The sequence below is a fragment of the Netta rufina genome (assembly GCF_964035555.1).
Source record: "Netta rufina genome assembly, chromosome: 1".
NCBI lineage: Eukaryota > Metazoa > Chordata > Aves > Anseriformes > Anatidae > Netta > Netta rufina.
The window spans coordinates 86,494,689-86,518,642 of NC_140123.1; the positions used below are offsets into that span (position 1 = coordinate 86,494,689).

The window sequence follows — 23,954 nt, forward strand, 5'->3', positions numbered from 1 at the left end:
ATGTAGGAGAAAGAATGCTTAAATAAAATACTAATAATGAGACAGTTAAATGAAACTTAAAAAATGTAATATGTTTAGGGTTTTAAAGTAGCACCCTCCCAGGCATTCAGGTTGAAACCCTTTTGGGTGGGAGGCTGCCCTGCCACATCTGGAGGGAGAGCAGGCTGCAGCTCTTGGAAATGAGTAGCTATGGCTCTAGCTGAAAATGATGAAAATTGTCATTCTTGATCTTCCAGATAATTTAACTGTACCAAAATAAAACAATTTTCCGGTAAAAGCCTAAGAGAATAAAAATAATTTGAGTGGCATTGCTGTCTGGACAAATTAGTTTAATTGATTCAATTGCCCTATTTGTAAATTGGGGATAATACTACTTCTATTGCAGTCTCAGAAAGAAGCTGAGAAGATTAACTCATACTACCTGGAATACAAGAAGCACTAACTAGCAATTACCAGGTTTTATTATGGGTTAAGCTTGCACAAAAAGATAAAATAAAATTCTATTAGGCTTTAAATAATAGGCATTAAAATGAGAAAACTATAGTACAATGTGTCACTGATAAGCATCCCAGGGAATATAACGGTCTTTGTATTCCCTACTTGAAGCAGTCCCAAAATCACTACTGTGTACCAGTATACGAGCTTGATAAATTGATTTTATTTCGTGCATTGATTTGCCAATGTCATAATAAAAATATCATTACAGAATCTGCATACTTGATAGATATAACAGCAGAATACATTCCCTGAGTCCATAATTGTGACAGGAATAGGAGAACCAATGCTTTTAAGCAAAGATTTTATTAAAAACAATACTGTCAGACCTCTTAATGGAGGAACAAAAAAGAAAAAGCGTCCTCACAGAAAGCAGACAGCATTAAAACTCACTTCTAGCATTCCTTCCTCCTTTTCCTTCCTCATGAATCTCAGTGAACACACAAGTCTCAGGTTATACATACACTTCTGATATGTCCTTTTCTGTACTTGGAAATGTTTTAAGGGCAGATAATACATAGAAGATCAGTGTGACACAGTATTTCTGGTATACTTGTTCCTTGGAGATACCTTTCCTCCTTTTATCTACCCACATACCCAAGCCACACTCACTTAGAAAAGCTTAAATAAAATGGTACTACACTAAAAGAAAAAAATGTTACTAGTATTGTATTTCAGGGTGGTGGTGTGGTGGTGGTAAATATTTACATTTCCAAGTTAAAAAAAAAAAAAAAGGAAAAAAAAGAAAAAAAAATTGAACAGAATCACCAGAATTCAAGAACATCTCTATGTAATGTCAAGTCCAGGAGTGTTAATACTTGGTCATCAGTTAAATGTCTGTATGTGCTGGATTTACATGGCAGACTGGGTAAAACAAAAAGCTCTGTTAAATGCTAAAGTACCAGCATAGAGTAGGTATAACACTTTGGTTTTTAAACATCAGTGTTTAATTCTGCTTCTAAAAGCTCAAGTCCCATTCTTATTCTGATAAACAGCAATCTCTTAAAAAAGTTCTGGTCTGACCTCAATTCTGAACTTCAGAGGCATAAAAAGACAGACAAGTCTTTATACATGCATTAGTCACTTCTCTCAGCAGGCTATCAGAAACTGAGATCAGAGATTACCAATACTTAAAAAGTCAAATTCTGCCTGCAGATGTTCACGTTGAGCTCCCACTGAAATCAGCAGGCTAAGTTCAGAAAAAGAAAAATTTGGCTCTAAACGAAAACTGTTGATCTAATAATAGCACATTCTATCAAAGTGTGTTGGAGGTAGAAAAAAAAAAATCAATTTTTTTACTGGTCACCTATTTTCTTCTTTAGAATTCAGGATTTTTTCTACACCTAAGGGAAAGTTAACTATTATTTAGCCCAATGGCCCTTAATCAAAGAGAAAACAGTCAATCTGTTCTACTAATAACTGCATTAATTAATACACTTATGCACATTAATCTTCAGGTACATATTTTATTCAAAACACTACTTCTTTGGGTCTTGTTATACTTCTTTCTCATACAAGAATGTTAACATTTATAATAGAAAAAGCTACATATTAAGATACCTATTATAATCTAATGCAAGAAAAAATAATTTAAAAAGAATGTTTTTCAATGGAATGCAACACATGGAACTATCATTAAGAAAAAGAATGAAGTTAATTATGCAATAAATTAGACAAGGTAAGTGTATTGATTATTAGTATATAGAGAACTCTGGAAGACCATTTTCAACTATTACATACACAAACACACACATGCACATGTACACATACATAGACATAAAAGCACTCGAGTAGATGTTTGATCTGAAGAAGATAAAAAATCTAATGAATACTAATAAGACTCAAATTATGTGTAGGGGAGATTACAGCTCACCTTTAATCAAGCAAAATATACAAGCACTTCTCACAAATACAAAATGATGCAAACAAAAATGTGTTTAAAAAATATGAAATTCTTCATTTCGAATGCATTGTAATGCTGCCACTAAGCTTCTCTGTCAGGTTGCTTCATTTCATTCTCCTTTCAGCTGAATGTCAGTCTAACTTTCATCTTTCACAATTAGCCGACTTGTTTTCAAAGAATCTTTATCCAGAATAGTCTCTGACTTCAACTCCAGCTAGACTGCATAAGGTGCAAATTTATATATGTGAAGAATGAAACTGCTCTAGTAAAACCTGTTGCAGCCGGAGCTCAGGTACTTGTTCCTTCCCAAAATGTTCCCATAATTCCAGGGTTCCAGAGACCATGTCTTACACTTGTGATTCTCAAGAAAGTTAAAGAACACTCACTTGTAGGTTGTTCCTTGTTAGCAGAACAGCATTAACATTTCTGTATCTTAATGATTCTATTGTATCCCAGTAAAAAGTATAGTCAAGGACAGATTGAAGTTTACACGGCTACTCTTAAGATTACAGTTCTCTGCCTACCCATCACTTTATTAGTATTCTTATGTGAATTATGGAAATTAAACATTAAAATAGGTAGTGTGATATGGTCAAAAATTATATTAATTTCTATAAAACATTCACTATAATTAAAGTAGTAACACCTAAATCAGAAGAGATCAGAAATGTATAGCTTATTTATTTCAAAAGGAATCGTCAGAGGGAATAATGGTTTGCTTTATGTATTTAAAATGAACTTAGTTCTGGGCTATTGTCTTAGTTATCACCATAGCAAACTCTGCTGTTTTTTGTGACTGATTTCCAAGCAACAAAATAAGACAGATGAGGCTTTTAGATTAAATTTGTATCAGTTGCAAATACATGACTATTACATATTAAATAACTGCTTGTGATTACATTTCTTTTCATGTGAGAAAATAAATTCATAAGCTGTTAAAATAAAAGACCGCAGAACAGAACTGATTAACTTTCATCTACTACAAAGAACCATAGCAGAACTAACCTAAACTGGTACAACAATGTGATGAAGCATACCACAGTTTTTAACCCAATTTCATATGTAAAACAAACCTTGGAAAATTAAAATTGCCTCCAAGAGTGCCAACCAAACAAACCTACTAAATTCTCTATTGTATAAAACTATGTTTAGAAAGATAAAAGCAACATACTAGGCTGTGCAATCAATTAGGTGATGTATTTAACTGAAGAGTCATTGGTATTTTACAACCTCATGGAAGTTAATCTATTAAAAATGCAACAAATTCCAACTACCATTTTCATCATAGCAAATTCAATAAATTAATAAAAATATTCCTCAATAAAAATATGCACATCTGTAGGATGACAAAGATTTCCAATGAATTTAAACAAGATTTAAATGAGATTTCAGTTTATTTTAAAATAAAGTTTATTGCATCCTGTTATAGTCATTGATATTTTATTTTATATTAGTATTAAAAACAGTAGCTGAAGAGTTTTTGGTATTTTTATAAAATTTGTTTTTATTGACTGCATTTAAAGATAAAACCATAAAGTCCTCTAAAGTGCCATTAGGTCTCTCCGCCTTTTACAGTATCATACCTAGAAAAAATCTCAAATCTACAAATATTTCACAATTACAAAATTTGCTTGTAGAGAGGATCACTAATTATCACAGGGACAATTTGGGAGTGGGAGGAAAGCTAGCAAATGAGATAAGGAACAGTTATTCTGTATGAGTTAGTTTTTAAAAATCATGGAGTCCAGCACAGAACATATTAAGAGAATTAAAGGAAATAAGACAATGTAATTAATTCCAATTGATTATAGAGTTTGGTGTCAGGCAGCTGGAGTTGAAATTAAATTGAAAAAAAGTGTATGCATTTCAAAGTAGACTAAGGAGACATCAGAAATAATCATTCAGCCTGGAGAAAAAGAGGTTCAGGGGTGACCTTATTGTTCTCTACAGGTACCTTAAAGAAGGCTGTAGCGAGGTGGGGGTTGGTGTGTTCTCCCACATGCCTGGTGACAGGACGAGGGGGAATGGGCTAAAGTTGCGCCAGGGGAGTTTTAGGTTGGATGTTAGGAAGAACTTCTTTACCAAAAGGGTTGTTAGGCATTGGAACAGGCTGCCCAGGGAAGTGGTGGAGTCACCATCCCTGGAGGTCTTTAAAAGACATTTAGATGTAGAGCTTAGGGATATGGTTTAGTGGAGGACTTGTTAGTGTTAGGTCAGAGGTTGGACTCGATGATCTTGAGGTCTCTTCCAACCTAGAAATTCTGTGAAATCATTGTGTGATTCTTTCACAGAATGATGTATGTATGAAATGGAAAACTTGAGAAGCATTTTTAGCAGTTGTTACTTCAGTTGTAGTCTGAAGGAAAAATTAATACTTCTATCTCCTACATGGAAGGCAACTATAGTTTTCTACTTATTTGTCATCCAAAGGATTCTGTCATCTTTTCGTTGGACAAAATTTAATAATACTTCAGCAAATCTTAGTTCATAGTCTAACACCGTGTATAGAATACTTTGGAATTTTGGGGTCTTTAAACTTAAGAATAATAGGGAGTTGAGCTATAGAGGGGAGTAATGCTTGTATATTGTCAAAATACATCCTTGCCCGTGAGTACTGAAACTGCTGAAACAATATTTTAGGACCACTTACTTCTGTAGGCTTTTCTGCTGCAAATTCTGCTAAATGGAAATAGAAATCTGTCTGTAAGCACGGTGAAAACAGTGGTGCACATTAAAAAAAAAAAAAAAGTGATATATATAGTAAAAATTTGAAACAAGGAAGGGGTTGTGCTTTGGATGAATGCAGAAAGTTATGTAGGTGATATGCAAAAATTGTGTGGTGTCATGTGGAACAAAAGATTTTGTTCAAAATACCAGGCAAGTTTATATTTATATATATATATATATATATTTATATTTATATATATATATATTATATATTATATATATATATATTTATATATATAATATATATATATATTATATTATATATATATATTATTTATATATATATAGTGTCTACTATATATATATATATATATATATATATATATATATATAGTGTCTACTATTAAAGAAGGGAAATTAAAAAGACCTCAAGAATACACTGTATGTGTAATAATGCCATTTTATTTTACAGTCTGGACTGCATGAGCTTTGCTGGCTCACTTAATTTTACCTCAGCATAAAATTAACAGGAAGCATCATATTACAGTCTGACTGTAATTTACTGTAATATGGATCTAGTATTGGTATTGATATCTAGATGTTTGAAAATGTTGGTTATTAAATGCAACTTACAGATAACTATTTCTTGCATCGTTTCTATGTAACCATTTAAACCTAGTCTCTTCATGTCCAGTATACATCTCTTGCTAGGAGGAGATAAATGTGGACTATTGCTGGTTTTAGGTGTCACTCATTATTTTTTCTGTATGTGAGCCCTAGTAATTCCTTCCAAAAATACTAAAAATATATACGTATAAAATACTTTTAAAAGAATTTTAATGTTTTATTTTACATTTACTTTATTTTAGATGTATTTTATTTTATTTATATTTATTTTAACGAGAATACAAATTAGAAATTCAACAATTCTCTTTCCTCTCAGTTTCCATTGTAGGCAGCTGCCAGCACTGTTCCTTCATAATAGCACTGTAAGAGTCCACTTTTCTGAAATATCTCTTTTTGGGAAAGCAGCAGTTGAACAGTACCAGGATGAAGTACAGAAGAATATAAAAGTTTTTTTTTTTTTTTTTTTTTTAAATGAACTGCCTATGTTCATTCATTGTCCACCAGTTCAGGTCACTGCTTTAGGATTAGTTTGTAAGAATGTGGTATTTTAAGCTTGCCAAATCTATTTCTTTTCTTTTTATGTCCACATATGAACACAACTGAAATTTAGCTAATTATTTTACAGGGTTATCTTCCTTTTGGTCTCATTTAAAGAAGAGATGCCTAGGGCCAAAAAGGCTTCAGTGCATATAGAAAGTCATTTTGGAGTGCATAAATGCAAACTCTATTCAGTTCATAATTAGAAAGAAGTTTCAGGTTGGCACTTTCCCGTGAACGTTTGTCAGCAGCATACAATTGGCAACAACTGTCAATTATGCTGAAGAAAGCCTGAGCTAAACAGCATACAGTTCAGAAAATAAATGTTAGTTTTACAGTGCTCATGTGAATTCCTCATGGCCCTTTGTTTCATAATTATGAAGAAAATAATTTGTATAAACTGTAATATAGGCTGAAGAATTAAAAATAATGCTAACAGCCTCTGTGGATACACTTGTTATGTTAAATATATTAAAATTCATAATCTATACGCAAAATTCCTAGTCTTTCTGGGAAAGTATTTTATTCATAGATGTAAATCTCTAACAACTACAACCAGTTCTTAAGGAGCAAGATTCAGGCTTGCATGAAAACTGCTCACAAGAAAATGCAAGACCTATGGCACTAAATTCTGTTCTGCTTTTTACCATTAACAATCCTCATATTGAATCAAGGCACCCTCCTTATGTGATAATAAAGGAGAACAAATCAGTATCTAGCAGAAAGGAGCAAATCAGTCTCTAGCAGAATGGAGTCACTTGAAGACAGTGCCATGCAATTCAGCTTTTATTTGGCAGGTGTGCTTGAGATCCACACTTCTGTCTGCAACAAGATGAACCACAAACACTACTGCCTGTTCTATGGTTTGTTTACTTCACAGTGGTTCAGAGAAATTCAGACAGGAGTTACATCCCTCATGGAGTACAAAGGCTCTGCTGTTCATTTATAGCATTGTGTATGACAGACAACTGAACTGTTAATAACTGGACCCGTCCTGTGCTGCCAGTGATATGGTAGAGTACCACCAGCAAGAGAAAGCACTTTCCATTGTGCTCTCAAGCGTGCTGGATTAGCTGAACTACCTTCAGTAACAGATAAACTGCACCATTAAAATTACATTGCCTTCTCAATCACAAAATTCTGGGCACAACATCCTAAAAGAGTGTCTTTGAGCTTCCAAAGAACTTTTCAGAGCATAAAGTATCAAAATCCAAAAATTCATCAGGGTTCCCTGAATAACCAACAGCATCCATTACTATTAGTATTTCTCATCAGTTAGATGAGCAATAGACAACAAAGCAGTGAGGAGGTATCAGTATAGCAAGTAATGACTGGTGCACACTACTAGCATAACCACTTTTGTTGGGGGTGTGGGGAACAAAGGAGAGAACATGTGTTATTAAGAAAGCTGCATTTCAATCTGCAGATAAGATCATAAGATCACTCATATGTGAGCGGGAGAAAAGGGAAGAATAACAGGACAGAGAAGCATAGAGCCCTGAAAGTATGTATGATCTGTAGTCTACATTGCATTCGTTTGCTGAGGTATCTGAAACTATCTCGTCCTCAGAACTGGAGCTAAACAACAGTTGGTACATAAATACAGACCAAGAATCTGTAAGGCAGTAATACTGATCAATGATTACTTATTTTGTGCTAATTCAACATCACATCATGACGTTAAGAGCTCCAGCAACTATGACTAAAGAGAACAGTGACAAATGGCACTGGGCAAAGTTATTCCCTGGGGAGAAATTCATCAGCTTAGGTTTGGGAAGGCTACTGTGATCTCCATTATAGGAAAGATTTGCAAGAAATGGTATCACAGTAGCTCATTAGACCATTATTTGACCTCATCTGCTCAGATGATATTTGGGGTGCTTAGATATATAGAAGGTAATAGGTACTTTCCCTCACACTGTAGCATAATCAATCACTGTGATACACAACCTCCCCCCACATCCTCTGAAAGAGAGAAAGAGAGAAAGAGAGAGAGAGAGAGAGAGAGAGAGAGAGAGAAAGAAAGAAAGAAAGAAAGAAAGAGAGAGAGAGAGAGAGAGAGGAAGAAAGAGAGAGAGAGAAAGAGAAAGAAAAAGAGAGAGAGAAAAAGAGAGAAAGAGAGGAAGAGGAAGAGGAAGAGGAAGAGGAAGAGGAAGAGGAAGAGGAAGAGGAAGAGGAAGAGGAAGAGGAAGAGGAAGAGGAAGAGGAAGAGGAAGAGGAAGAAAGAACAACAAAGCAAAGATGAGAGATGTAAAATATATCAATTTGATAATGTTTGACTGATAATACTATTTATAACGAAAAATCTTCATTGTTTAATAATAGTTTTTCTAACTTAAGGCCATACAAACTCTGTCTTCTTCAGCAAACTTAGTTTTTTAATCCAAACATTTTCAAAGGAAGAGTATTTAACCTTTAGGAGAATAAATTACTGAAATTAGAAAATGAGAAGCAAGAAGAAAAGTGTAGCAACCAGGTATACGTCAAACCAGCTTCCCATGGCTTTTAACTCATTTTCCTTCCTCTGACACGTATACCACTTTGGGGGACTAGAGAAGTTTTGGAGCTAAGGCCTGGGCTTGTAGACTGGAAGAGTGAACTAGGATGTAGTTGGAATCAACTCAGTACTGTGCAGGTTGGAGCTTACTTTCCCCTCCTTCCACCTGTCCCTCTACCAGAAATCTCTCTTGCTTCTTCAGCTTTCACTGCAAGACCTCCCATTTAGACTAGGAGAAATGGTCTTCATTTCTGTAGCACAGGCAAAGTAGACACTGATGCTTATCTGGCTAACACCCATTAAGAAAATGTTTCTGTATCTTATTAGGAAAATGTTTCCTAATCTTATTAAGACTTTCAGGCATCAGATAAGCAATTCTTTCAGTAGCTTGATTTTCCCCTCAAAACAACAATTTTGTTTACGAGTAATATTTTTACAAGTAATACTTGTAAACAAATGTAATACAGTTACTGAAAGTTTATTTTTTATGTAGTTGTTAAATCTTAGAGAATATATATATCCATTGCATTTTGTAGAAAGGCCTTGAATTGTTTTAGTTTATTGTACACAGAAGTCACCAAATATTTTTGCTCTCTCATATCTTTAATAGCTATGGAAACGTAACACACACATACACTAAAAAAAAGAGCTTCCTAATTGTTTGGGATTCATTTTAGCAAAACAGAGAGAAATAATGAAAAACTGACTAAATTTGATCATTACTGAGATAGCAACCTAGGGTTATCAAGACAGGGAGTAAATAAGACGTGAACTTGCTATCTAAAAATAAGTTCAATGCAAAAATGGTACATAAACAATGTTAAAAAAAAAAAAAGAAACAAACAAATCTTGTTGCTACTGTCACAGATAATACATAGTCTTTACACTAAACCCTCTCCTCTAGCCTTTGAAAAAAGTAAACCCAAGAATTAAGGCTATTGTTGTGAGTATGTTTAAAATACTTTTATGCCTTAGGTAGATACGCTAAGAGTATAAAAGATCCGCATCAAAGTTTCTATTGTACATCTAGTTTGGATGTAGCAAATGCAAGCTTGAAAACTGTTAAAGAATTTTAATGCTCTGTTTTATGGTTACATAAATAGTGGTTGTTGATTTCCAACTTTTCAAAAAACAGCTTTCATTCTAAGAAAAATATAGATGTCATAAGTATGAATAACTGAGGTAAACCCTAAACATGTATTTATTCATTTATAAGGATAGCTTTCAAACTGCAGGCACAATTGTAGCTTTCTTGCTGGTTATTCATTTCACAATCATGGTTACATTGCCCAGCGAGTATATGCACCTGTCTTCAGTATCTATGTTGGAATTACATTTCATAAGAACAATAAATATATTCTAGGCAGCACTTTGGGGGACAATTATTATAGTACTCACAGAGTTAAAATTATTCAGCTTTTGCCCTACTGTGTTCTTTCGTTACCTAAGCAGTACTAATTATGATCATTTAGAAGCTGCTGAAAGCACAGTATCAATAGAATACCCTATAATTGTCATATAATATATGAAAAATTATAGCTTACAAGGATATGAATATATTCTGTATGTTTTTTTTTTTTTTCATTTATTGTTTGACTGATGATCTTAGGAATGATAGCCTATAAAATATAAATATTTTAAGTAAATATGGTCCAAATGATAATAGGGGGTAGGTGGTAGCATCTGATTTTAAATCTTGAAACGGAATTTTTAATTTCTGTCTGGCCTTACGCTAAGACTTCAGAATGAACAGAGATAGTACCTCAGGATTTTCAAAAGCTTTAAGAGTCCTATTTTATCATGGCTGTTATTAGAATTCTATTCCACCCTCCAGGACAGAACTGTAGCACGATTCAGCGCTATAATTATGGAGTTACAACTTTATGGTCACAACTTTAAAATTAAGCAACTTGCTTTGTTTTCTAGTAATATCAGGGATTCAATGTTTCTGTTCAGAATATCTTCTTCAAAATCACACACAAAAAAATGTCTGGGTATAACAGAAGGCATGTTATGAGAATTTATAAATAGATCTCTTCTGTTCATTTAAAAGAAGAAAAAGAAATTATGCAGCCAACTGTTGATCATCTACCACAAAATTCACTTGTCTTGCACAATATTTACACAGAACATTCATTAGAACTTCTATGTGATTAAAATTCAAGGTCTTTTTTTTTTTTTTTTTTTTTAAGTTACATTTGATTTTTAAAGGCATTTTTTCTTGCCAGTAGTCATTCTATTTCCTCTTTCTTAGATCCTAATGATCTAGTACAGAAAATAGCACTCAGCTCAGGTCTCTTTCAAAATGACAAATGATTCCCATTTATGAGAATGGAACAGAGGCACTTCGTTCTTATCAAAATGGCAACTACTTCTATGGTGCCCTAGCTGAAGTAATCCTGTAGTACTTCTAAAGTCTGGCCATGGCATTCAGGATGAAAATGGACAAGTCCTCATGAGTTTTTCCATAAGCAGTGATTTTATGAAACAGCCCTTGAAAACAGGTAAGCATTATTACTGAAAATAATTATGCTTTTTCCATTTTTTTGTTGTTGTCTACCTATCAAATGAGACAGATGACTAATACCACCATCATGGCAAAACAACAAAGCCATACACTTTAAATTATTTAAATTCTACTCTATAACTACAGACACAATTATGTGCTTAGCCTGCTTACCAAACTATAATAAAAGACAATTAATTTTGCATACATTCAACATATATTCTCCTATATACCCTATCTTGTGGTCTTTAAACTTAACTCTGCATTTCCTGAACTGAGTTAAACAGGCTGAGGATATTACACATTCCTATAGTGTTTTTGAAATGTGTTTGCAATATATATTCTCAGTGTTGATTCCACTCCATTTTAATTGCATAAATAATAAAACTCTTTATATGCACTTTCTCACTTTCTTAAAAAAAAAAAAAAAAAAAAAAAAAGAATAAATCACTGTGTTACAAAGCTGTCTATTTCTCATCTTTTGCAAGTTAATTCCTGATTTTGCAATGCACATGATGAACTAGCCAAATATTTTATACTCAAAAATACTGATATACTGACACGTACCTTGACTTTTTCTAAGTAATCCTGCAGAGAGTCAATTAGCAGATCCCCCACTGGCTGCCAGGATCCCTTGAACACTTCAGCCTGGCGTAGTTTCAGGTCCAGTTCATCCATTGCCTCTTGAAGGCCCTGCAGTCTTTCAAGAGCATCATCTATCTTCTTTTGCCAATCAGCAGAATGTAGATTCAGCTTATCCCACTCAGTTTTGACCTCGTCTGCTTGCCTTCGGAGAAGTTTAGTGACATTCTGGGCCCTTTCCTCAGGTGATAGTTCTAAATGTGAAAATTGAGAGGCTTTTAATACGTATTCTGACTTGGAAGAAAAATAATTGCTATCTGGGTAAGTCTAAGGAATCCAAAGCTCACTAAGAAACTATTCATAAGCAATGTCATATTTTTTATATGTCTTTATTTCATATGTGCTCATTTGTGAATCTCTCAAATTTAAATCTTTCCATAACACTGATCAACAAAACATGCATTTAAGTATGTAATAGAATTTTAAAGCTTTTAGCTGCACCTTGCTGTATCCTGATTCAACAAAATAGTTCTGCACATATGTAAGTATTAATGACTGTGAATCACTGCAGCTGAGTGGAATTTAGAGCTTTGCTGTACTGGTTTCTCTTGATCTGTTTCATATATGACATATACTTTCTAAACAAATGGTTTAGTTCTGTAATAGACTACAAGCTGAATTCTAGGATAAATTGCAGCTTTCAAACCTCAAATACAGTTATACATAAGTCCAGAAAGTTTAAAGACGCTTTTTCAACATATACTTATAAATATGCATGTCTGTTTAGTTCCACAGTGTTCAAAAGGATCACTAAGGGTTTCTTTCATCTATATTTTTAGCTCAGTTTCTGAATACTGAGATTCAACTTGAATTGTAAAAGGAATGCTCTCACAGTGGCTGGCAGAATTTATTTAATCATCGTTGATCATCACTGCTCTTTCCAGCAGTGTGCTATTACAGCTCTTTCCTCAATTACCTCTTGGTTCTGGATAGAGCTTCTCCAATCCCTCCACAGGTTGCTCTGTCAGGAAGATTCTCACAGTCTCGAGTGCACTCATGATAACAGGTTCTTTTGTTTTCAGCTCCCTCTTGAAAGTCTGTGAGATGAAACAATAATATTGTAAATGGATATATAATGAAATACTGAGTGCTACCCCTTTCTTTTGTCAGTTTAAAAACAAAACTTCCCAAACCAGCTTCCATGTGTACAAGAAGCTGCCAAAAATGATGTAAAGACAATAATTTTTGGCTTTTGCTTAGCCTGAAATCAAATTGTATTCAAAATGTATTGGCAGCATGTTACACAGTACCCAAAGTTGCTGATCAAGTTGTTCACTGTGAGATGAACCCCTTTTTTGTTAACATGAGTCAACACCAAAATTTAACTGCAAGGAATAAAGCCTTGTCTGGCTCTGTATCAGAGAGCACAAGCTTAGCCTAATGCTTCCCAAAAGCAAGATTTCCAAGAATGTGAGGGAAAATCCAATGTACCTTACAGCTAGCGCTTTGCTACAGCTGATAACAACTGTTACATCATAAGGAGAAAAAAAAACAAAAACAAAAAAAAAAAAACCACCACTATAGATATTGCCATGCTAACATCTAATTAGTAGCAAAAAACAAGTATTGCAAATCTCTCTTCTAGTAGCACTGTAGAACTACTCTTCCAAAATTACATGAACTGAGGAGATTTCTGAAAAGTAGAATCAAGGCCATGGTGAAATTTCAGAAATACAGTCTAATTTAGATGTAGGCATGCACAAGTGTAAATTAAAGAACAGAAAGTAGTCTTTATGAAGTAGTTAATTCCTAATTCTTTTAATCAGTATTTATTACCAGTTACCATATTTTTATGTTTAAATGTGGTTAATTCAGCTCATTGTTCAGATCAGCTCTCTCCCTTTTTCATCTTTTCCTTTCTTAACATACTTTCCAGCACCTGCCTCCTTTATTGTCTTTTTCTTTCTCCTTCCTACTTGCATTTCCCCTTCTCTAACAACAGCTCCTCCTCCCCTCTCTCTTCTATTCCCTGATTTTAAAATGACCATCAGTAAGATTGTCGAACTTGGTATTTGAAGTCTCAGCATGCTGAAGATACACATCTTGGTATTATTTAAAATGTGTGTTGGCAGGTGAAGACAGTTTCATACTATTTCACACCAGTAGTGATATTGAACTATTTCAGTACACACTTTTTTTTAAAATTTATTTATAAATTCTTTATTTTTTTTTTCTTTTTTTCCCCTGAAAGAGAAATTATGATTCTATTAGTCTGAATCCAGAATGTTTGTTGCACTAAAATGCGTATGACAGCTGTACTGTGGGTTGCACGTTGTACGAGGTCTTTTGCATGCCATATAGGATGTTGTATTACCTAAATATTTTATTTCATTTTTTTTCTCTTTATAAAACAATATAGAATGCATACTGTTTTTGACTGGCAGAGAGGTAAAACACACAGATAGTGTATTGTATCACACAACATAACACTGCAAAAAGGAGAGCCATATGCCACAAGAGGAAAAATTATATTTTACTCCAGGGATTATAAAATTCTTTTTATAACACTGGAGCTATATAGGCTTCTTCCATAAAAAAAAATAATAAAAAAATCACACAATAAACTCAATTAAATTAAATATTAAACAAAATTTGGGTTACTATGAACACTAATGGAAATTAAAAATTCAATATTAAAAAGTTCATTACATTTTGAATTATATTGAAATACCTAACAGAACTAATAATGAGAATCATACCTGCAGTTTATAATGTGAGCAGTCATAGGTAAAATATTCTTAACACATTTCAGGAACATAAACTTAAGCATATGACTACATTATTCTACTATAAATACTAAATAAAATTTTTATAAAGTGATCAAGTTTCGTAATTGTGAATCATGAAAATCACTTAGCAAAGTGTGCTTTCCTGAAGGAAACAATGCAGTCAGAAATGTCAATTTTGTATCATGGACATCAGTGGAAGTGGGAACCTTTCACAGACTATCTGCATATCATAAAGGAGCCTATTGTTTGCTGAATAGCTGTGATAAATATTTTAAACAATGATGTTGACCCATAAGAATCAACACTTGGATTTTCACAAATAAAGAAGAGTACTGTATACTAACAAGAAAGTTACCATTGGACATTACTCTGCATATAAACTCATTAAGGTTGCTCCAGGGTTAAAACTGCTTTGCTTCTTAAGATATTTTTTAGATTTAGAATTTTCTGTAATACATACTTGACTCTTACACAAAGTGCAGTGGAAAGAGAAAGTATAATAAGCCCTTTCCAAGCCTCCAAACAAGGAAAGACTATTTATTGTTTCCACTAGCCTTTGTGCTCATCTCACATTAAATAAAGCCTTCTGTCACACTAGAGTGTGGCAGGTCTGCAGCTCAAGCAAGCCGGTGGGTAGCATAGCTTAAAATGTTCCCCTGTGCACTGTGTGCTTTGCTCTCATTAGGTAATGTTGAAAGTGATGTCCATAGTCATATTGTTCTCGTTTTCTTTTTTTTCTTCAAAATTACAGTTTTATGCCAGATAAAAGATACAATATGCTTTATGTATTATTTTTCAGAAATGATTATGTCCAAAACCAGTCAAACAGAAGGCACATGCAAAAAGGTCTGTTTCTGTCCCACAGAGCAGAAAGGAGATGTAGATATTCTAGTAAGGGAACACAGAACTGCAACAACTCATAGGATATTTAAAAGTCAGAAATGCCTTTGAGCTACATATTTGGGAATGAGAAGTACTGATGTATGGTGTGCTGCTGCTGCAGTCAGGTCAGCCCTAGCCATTTACACGTACAAATGATGAGAAGGACAAAATATCTTCTTTCAGCCTGTACTGCTATTGCATAAAGACCACCATATCAACCAAATACACATGGTGACATTTCCAAAAGAAGGTTAAGAAGGTTATAGCCACATTCCTCCATCATCTCATGTGCAACAGAATAAAGACAACATAATCAGATATGCATACTGCATCCCATAAGGTCTGTGATCAGGTACATTCATATCCATCTTCCCAAAATGATAGAAAAATACTAATGGCAACTTTCTGACTCCATGAATTTTTGTATAACAGAGTCTCTTTTACTAAAGGAAAACAGTGAGCCAATGTGTTAAATGTTTTCCATCTTTTCCAATCTGGATTTTGGAGCTAGGGAATGGGATTATAGTCCATAAATCCAGTTTTAGAACAGCACATAGTGTGATGCTAAGATCTACTTATTATTCTCATTGCCTTCCCTAGTTTTGATCTGCAGATTTCTACCAAGTGAGTTAAAATGTATTTCAGGATAAGAAATTAAAAAAGGATAGAATGAAAAAAAAGATGAGACTGAAGCAATAGCACAGAACAGCATTAAAAATGATGAATTTTCACTTCATACTCTCCCATTCCACAAAACATTCTTACTGTATGAAGCCAGCTTTTCTGATTAAATGTTTGTTGTAAAAGACATACACACTACCACTAAAAATCATAATTAGCAATAAATGACATTTTTTCTTCTTTTGGAAAAAAAAATAATCTATCTAAATCTCTGACAAATACATCTCTGTAATAAACAGACCATCATTGATAACAGAATTAGCGTAAATGAATGTCTAATTTACAGCTAATTATATCAGGCTAATTTCATTGAATTCCTGACCCTCTTCCACACTTTGTGGTGACTATAGAGGAAATCGAACATGCATAATGTATGACCTGCCAAAAAAACAAGTAAACTACTTTATTTAAACATCTCTATTTGTCATCAGCACTACAGCAGTAATGGCATTCTGTCCACCACTTTAATAATGCATATATTGATCAGCTTATCTCAGACCTCCACTACCATCTTCATAGATGTCCAGAAATCTCTTTGGTTGGAGAAACACAGATTGTTTAAATTGAAAGATGAAAATAGAATGGGAAGACACAGTTGTATTAAAACTAGCATTAATCTCTATGATTAGAAAAGCAGATGCTTTTGCTTTTAATGAATTTTAAGGAGAAAGAGTACAGTTAAATGAATTAAAGAGGTTTCCCAATCAGAATGTTTTTTAAAAATGTGTTTGGACTTCAAATTTAAAACGCAGACATCAACTGTACCACAAGAACAGGTTCATGTATCGAAGCAGGAATTATATTCCTCAGGCACATTTGCTACAGATTCCATGGAAAGGGTTTCCAGGGAATTGTTAATAATTAACTACTGTATTCATAAATGCTATTTATGCTGCTAATACAATCTCCACACGGAAGATGTGGCAACTCTTAAAAGAATTACCAAAAAACAGACTACCTGTGCAATGTCTAAATTACAGTCCAGGAAACTGAGATTAATAGTAACATGTACACAGTTATTAATACGATTTCGTTAAAACACAATCATGACTCATGAAAAAGCAAAGAAAACTGCAGGATAAATAAATGATAATATGATGAACAGTAGTATTTCAGATCACTGATTTTTTAAAAGAAAATAAAGAACACAACCAAACCTGCACATTCTAGGACTTTGGCATAGACACATTTTTCTTCAGATGCCAAAAATCAACAATGATCCACATATATATTAGTTCAAACAAATAGCACTTATGTGGGTGTATTGAGGATAAATTCCAAAGTGCCTTCTCTAAAAAGCACCTACATTTATTATGGAACAATGAATCTGACTGCCTGTATATCTTTTTTTTTCTCAGTAGAGTTCAAGCTCTCATCTGGCATAGATTCAAGCACTTGAAATTTTCATCTGAATCCTACTCTTAAAATTTTTAAAGCCAATCTTGGCAACTGGGAGCATTCAAATGATAAGAACAAACTTCTTTTTATCTCTGCTGTGAATATCTGAGGTATTCCAGATGGTCTTCTAAAAGATAGAGAGGTTAAATAAAAGTAATTTATTTATTTATTTATTTTAAGTTACATTCCTTAAGGAACAAAAAACAAACAAACAAAAATATATCAGCTTCTAATACATGTTTCCCTGCTGAGGCTTTTTTCTTCTTTCCAATGAAGATATTACCTGGGTTGTCTTCTAGTTTTAACTGGCAAAAACAATTCTTCACAGAAAGAAAGACATTGTATTGACATAGGAAGACCAAAGCTGGAAGTTTGGATTGAAGCAGGTAGAGACTTTGTTTACATTGAGGAAAACAACATGAGCAATCAACAGACTCATGTAATCAGGTTCAAAATTTAACTACTCCCTTTCACACTAAGAGCTAAGGGTTTGGATTTTTTTTGGAGGGTTGGGTTTTTTATTGTTGTGGGTTTTTTGTTTGTTTTAATCAGCGGCCCAAAACTGTTGAAAAAACAGCTTTTCACCAGAACTGTGCTCCAGTTTTATGCTGGAGACTTTTACATTTGAGGTGTAAACCTTCTTAAAAGCATTTTTCTGATGTTCAGAAATGGACTAAGCTGTTCACTCAGAAAGACTCTTTGTATGTCTGCTTCTTTAAAGGAAAACTTTTACAGTAATAGAAAGCCCATACAGTTTAGGAAAATAAAAAAAAAAAAAAAAAAGTAGAAAAACCCCAAGCTGCAAACACAGATTTTGTCAAAGACAATCTGAAGTCAGAAGAGTTCTGCAGTGATTGTTTTTCCCTCCTTCCCTGTAAGAGATCTTTGAAGAGTAGACAGGGTGACCTAATTTCAAGGATTATATTTTGTTCTTTTTTTTCCCATAGGGTATCAGAGTACCTACAGCTAGAAAGGCCTCACATTAAACTACAGAAGTGCTACAGCATGGGAAAAGGAAAGAAATGTTATTTCTAAAAGGAACTAAAATGTTCTTGCTTTGATACGAAGAAATGACTGAGACATGATGACCAAAGATTTGTGTCCGTATGTATCTGCATGTGGGAGAGAAGATAATCAAAAAGGAGAAGTGAGAAGACCTATTTTGTAAAGTCACTTTGCACCTATTTATAGTACTTTACTTTTATGTAACTCTTCTTGTCCCTGAAAGTTTTAAGCACTTTGGCTGATTTGCGAGTGACAGTCACTTAGTCCATCACTGAAGTCTTGCCACCTTTATGATGAATTCTGAGAACCTTCTGAATACATATAACATTAAATTTTTATGAGAAGTAACTTCTCTAGCTGAAAAATTTATTTCTTTGCTCTAGGAGGAAAGGTAATGTTTTCAAATACTCAAATATGAATCAGATGACAAAAGTTTTGTCGTGACAATTCTACAAAAGTTCTTTTTAAAGTCTCGCTTTAGCTCAAACATGATCTTTGGATAAAGGAATTGAGTTAATGTAGAGTAAAAACAACATCTATTTCGTTTATTGCATCCCAGTGACCTGGATAGTCTTTACAATTTTAAAACTACTTTATAGAAGCTGCTACAGCCAGTTGACTAGAACAGACTTCAGGCCTTTCATGTATCTTAAGTTTCAGAGAGGGAAAATTAAAAGAAGGGTGATGCTCCTTAAAGTCACAGATGTTTTAGCCTCACTGTTTCCATGATAATGTTTGAAGTCCCAAGTAAAGTTTATTGTATGAAAAATACACATCCCTTCTCTTTAGCATCTTTATCAATGATCAAGAGCAAGGAGTTGAGTACACCGCCAGTAAGTTTGCAGATGACACTAAGTTAGATGTGAGCGTTGATCTATTTGAGGGTAGGAGGGCTCTGCAGATGGAGATGGATAAACCAGACTGATGGACTGAGGCCAACTGCATGAAGTTCAACAATGCAAAATGGCAGGTTGTGCACTTGGGGCATGACAACCCCATGCAATGTTACAGGCTGGGGGAAGAGTCTTTGGAAAGCTGCCTGGCAGAAAGGGATCTGGGGGTATTGGTTGATAGCTGGCTGTATATAGGTAAGCGGTGTGCTCAGGTGGCCAAGAAGGCCAACAGCCTCCTCCTGGCTTGTATCAGAAATAGCATGGCCAACAGGACTAGGGAAGAGATTGTCTTCTGTACTTGGCTCTGGTGAGGCTGTACCTCAAATAACGTGTTTTGTGTTTTTTTTTTTTTTTTTTTTTTTTTACCCTAGAGAAAAGGAGGCTCAGGGGAGACCTTATCACTGTCTACAACTACCTTAAGATTGTAGCAGGGTGAGAGTTGGTCTTTTCTTCCAAGCACCAAGTGATAGGGTAAGAGGCAATTGCCTCAAGTTCCACCAGGAGAGGTTTATGTTGGATATTAGGAAAAAATTCTTCACTGAAAGGATTGTGAGGAAATGGAACAGGCTGCCCAGGTAAGCTGTTGAGTCACCATCCCTGAAGGTATTCGAAAGACATGTAGATGTGGTGCTTAGGGACATAGGTTAGTGGTAGACTTGAAAGTACTAGGTTAACAGTTGGACTTGATTAGAGGTCTTTTCCAACCTGAGGGATTCTATGATTCTGTCCTACAGATCACCTCTCTAGAAGACAGACCTAGAAAATGGACCATGTTGCCACTACTCCCCATCAGTTCGCTACTGTGGGCAAAAGCCTATTTGCCTATGACAAAAGCCAAGCCTAGTTTTATATAAGATTTTGGGACTTTTCACAAACTCAGCTCTCCCAATAAGTTAAGGCATAAAGATATGTCACATTCTCTTTCTAAACTTGATCTTCTCAGTGTTTGCTCTCAACTGTACCCTTTGGGATGAGGTAGAACAATCATTTAGAGATATATCTATAGTACAGCTGTCTGATGAATGAGGAAAACACAGGTATTCCAGATCCAATTTCATTTTATAGAAACATTTTTAGATTTCTTCATGCAGCAATAAAAACAGAGATTTAGGAACTTCAGTAACAGTTCTTTTGTGACAAGTTTCACAAACGGTATTGTCAAACAGTCTTACATATATGCAGCACAACATTTTGTGATGATGATCACTAGGTCTGTAATATGCTTTTCGCATAGTATCTAGCTGTCTGGGAATAGCATAGCAAACTATATGTTTTTTACTTGACAACAGACATTAGGTTAGACTGAGACAGGTGTAAGCTTGATTCAGCTTGATATGTTTAATTAGCATAATTAAAGCATACCTTTCATAAAATAAATAAATAAATAAACATATCAATTCAAACTTTGTATGAACAGTTATTAAAAAAAAATCAAGAGTTGCATTTACGTTTCTTTTTACCACAAAGCTTAGTATGGATCAGTCTCCATGTGATGCTCTGCTACTGCCTTTACATAAGAATTCCCTGATGAAATTAGTATGAAGCAGGGAGAGTAGCAGTCAGTAACCACAACAGTTTCATGATGCACACAGTTGTGCATTATGACAGATATTAGCTACTGTTTTCATAAATATTCCCACAAAAACAACAGCAAAATGGGGTTTTGAAAAGAACTCATGAGATTTAAATGCCTGATTCTGAAAAAAAATAAATAAATCAGAACTACTTATTTAATCTCCAAATAACACTAAGTTAATATTTGCTATAGTAATTAAAACTATCTGTCTATGATAGCTGTATGAAAATGCTGTGCTTCTTTTCAGAAAAGCTAAGCAACTGGTATGCTTTTAAAGCTGGTTAGCTTTTCTGAAAAGCAACATCATTGTCATAGAGCTATCATAGACAGATTGTAAATACTCCCTTCTCCAACACACTAATTTTTTAAGCTCTGTTTGAAAATCGTAGCTAGTATTTTCATGTAAAAGTTCAGTTTTCATTATCTCTAGAATATATCTTAAAAGGTATCTTTTTCCAACACACACCGTTTCACCTAACCCTAAACTGCAAAACAAAAAGCAACAAAACAATAATTTGAAAAAAAGTCATACCCTGTGAACATCATTCTGTTTCTGCACAGTGGGAAGATCTCCACCAATGGGTGCTTGCTGTTTTAATTCATCCTCCTTCAATTGCAGCCATGCCAGAAGTTCCTGAAGGGAGAGATGTAAACGCTTCCACTGGTCTGTACTGGCTTCCAAATGGGATCTGAAAGCATGCGTTAAGTATCAGATACATTCAGGCTAAGTGAAAATAAAAAAAATAAAAATAATAATAATAATAATAAAAAAAAAAACAAATTGGACCGGCTTATTTACTGATAAAGATCCTAGTGTTTCATTAATTCAATGACTTTTAAAGTAGCTTTGAATCAGTCTGGCAACACCGATTTAAATTTGGTTCCGCAGTCTTGGCCTGAAATATCAACACATTGACAGTTGTGTTGAATTATCAGTCTCACTAAGTGTTCACAAATATTATGCAGGACTAGTATGTACTAGTAACACTAGGACTAGTAATTTAGTCATCACTTAGGATTGCTAGTAGACTAGAGATACAGTACTCTCTACCAATTGTTTGATACTCTCTACCAAAATGTAGAGAGTACTTTTCAACTCAGAGAAGAGCAAGTATTTCTCCAAACCATTACACTAACCATTCAACCTCACACAAAATTCATGTGGCTGCTCACCTTTAAGATAAGAGAACAAATACTTCCACTTCCCAGAAAAGTAACAAGGAAATTGTTAAAGGAACATCTTTTGCTGCACAAACATCTGTGCCACGTGAAGAGAGGTGTAAATTAAACTAATCAAACTACTGGCAAATTTAAGATACTACTACTTTGTACAAGCAAGCTCTCAGAAGGTGACCTTCTAAATATTTCCTCTGCACGTGTGTAAATGTGGCATTTTTAATAGCAATTTTCAGCAACTACTTTCTGTAGAGAGAAAACACATGATGAATCTTTGGATTGATCAAATTTTCAGTTTTGTTTATATCATAGATAATCACAATAAAAACGCCTGTCTTTCTAGACTTATGAATATGCTGCTATTGTTCAGTTGCTGACCAGAAAGAAATTCCCAATTCATTTCCAGACAATTTAAGAAATCCTCTTAGAATTTCAAATGAATAGCACTATTATATAGCAGTAAAATAATAAAATACTCTATGAAATAAAAATAGATTTTCTTTGTCTCATCTCATTTGTTTAACTTTCAACTTTGTTCATACAATATTTCTCTTAATTTTCAGTGGTTGCAAATAAAACCACATTTTCTGACTGTGAAAAATCTACTCCTACACATCATATAGAATGGGCTATAACAAAATGTGACAAAACTGGACTGAATGCTTTACAGTCTTTATTACTTAGTTTGGATATGGAAATGAGGAATTCCTGAAGGTAAGGGGTAGAACTGCCTCACAGCAGGTACGCTGGGGGAGGCCAGACCTGGAGGTGCCCAGAGCCAGGGAAGTCCCAAGATGCCTCTGAAAGTAGCAAGGTGGGAGAGAAGCAGGGCCATTCTATGCAGAGTTACAGGGGAGTTGCAAGAGAGTTGCAAGAGCAAGCATCACAGGGCTTTTGGAGGGGACACAGTCAGGGGACAAAGTTTCTGAGTCAAGTCATCTCCTGTCTCCCAAGTTGATCTCAGCAAATGTAAGCTTCCACCTCCTCCAGACAAGGGCAGCAACTGGAGGTGAACATGAGGGTCTTCACTTTTTCCCTGCTTCCTCAGGTCTGGCTTTGCAGGGAGAAAACACAGAGTGGTCTGAAGAAGTTCAATTACTGCTGCTGTGCTCTGACCTTTGTATGGTGAATGGTCCTCCCAAATCCATCTTGTTCTGACCTTCTGTCAGTTTTGTGAATATGCATTTGTACATGTGCATGCTAGTACATGCTAGTGCATGCTAGTACACATGCACTCATATTTATAAATGTATTCATGCACGTGCAGACAAAACAGATAAAAAGAAATAAATTTTTAAATCAAGTTCTTCAAATCCAGGAAAGCATTAGGGTAGACTGTGCTGACTTGCCATAATGAAAGCAAGGTAATAATGTAAATGAACTTGGCTTCTCTTGACATCTACCATACACTTTACCTATCTGAAATGCACCAGACTGATAAAAGAATGCCTACTCAAGCCAAGGGAAAGGATGTTTTTTTTCTGTTTTGGCAGTCTAAAATGTTCACTAAATAAGGAAAGTCATGTGACTGGTGTCTGGGGAACATTTCAGATTTCTGCTCTTACACCTCTTTTGAGTAAACATTACTAGTCACGATGAAATCTATTCCATACTGTGTGATGAAAAGAAATAGCACCAAGCACAAGATTGAGTATAGCCTGTTCATTCATTCTGGTGGCCAGCATCATTTAACTTGAACGTCTTAGGAGCTGCAAATTGATTCTTACCCTAGTCAGTATA

The 23,954-nt window shown here is 34.5% G+C and overlaps 1 protein-coding gene across 10 annotated transcripts in view; it reads right to left on the bottom strand.

Annotated features, from left to right (window-relative positions):
- The window catches only part of DMD (dystrophin), a 1,234,381-nt gene that overhangs the window by 173,562 nt on the left and 1,036,865 nt on the right, over positions 1-23,954 (bottom strand). For all 10 annotated transcript variants that reach the window (XM_084305928.1, XM_084305932.1, XM_084305933.1 and 7 more), the window contains 3 exons: positions 21,571-21,727; positions 12,791-12,911; positions 11,800-12,068 (listed from right to left, as the gene is read on the bottom strand). In XM_084305928.1, coding sequence (XP_084162054.1) covers positions 11,800-12,068; positions 12,791-12,911; positions 21,571-21,727 — 547 coding nt within the window. The remainder of the gene's footprint in view (positions 1-11,799; positions 12,069-12,790; positions 12,912-21,570; positions 21,728-23,954) is intronic.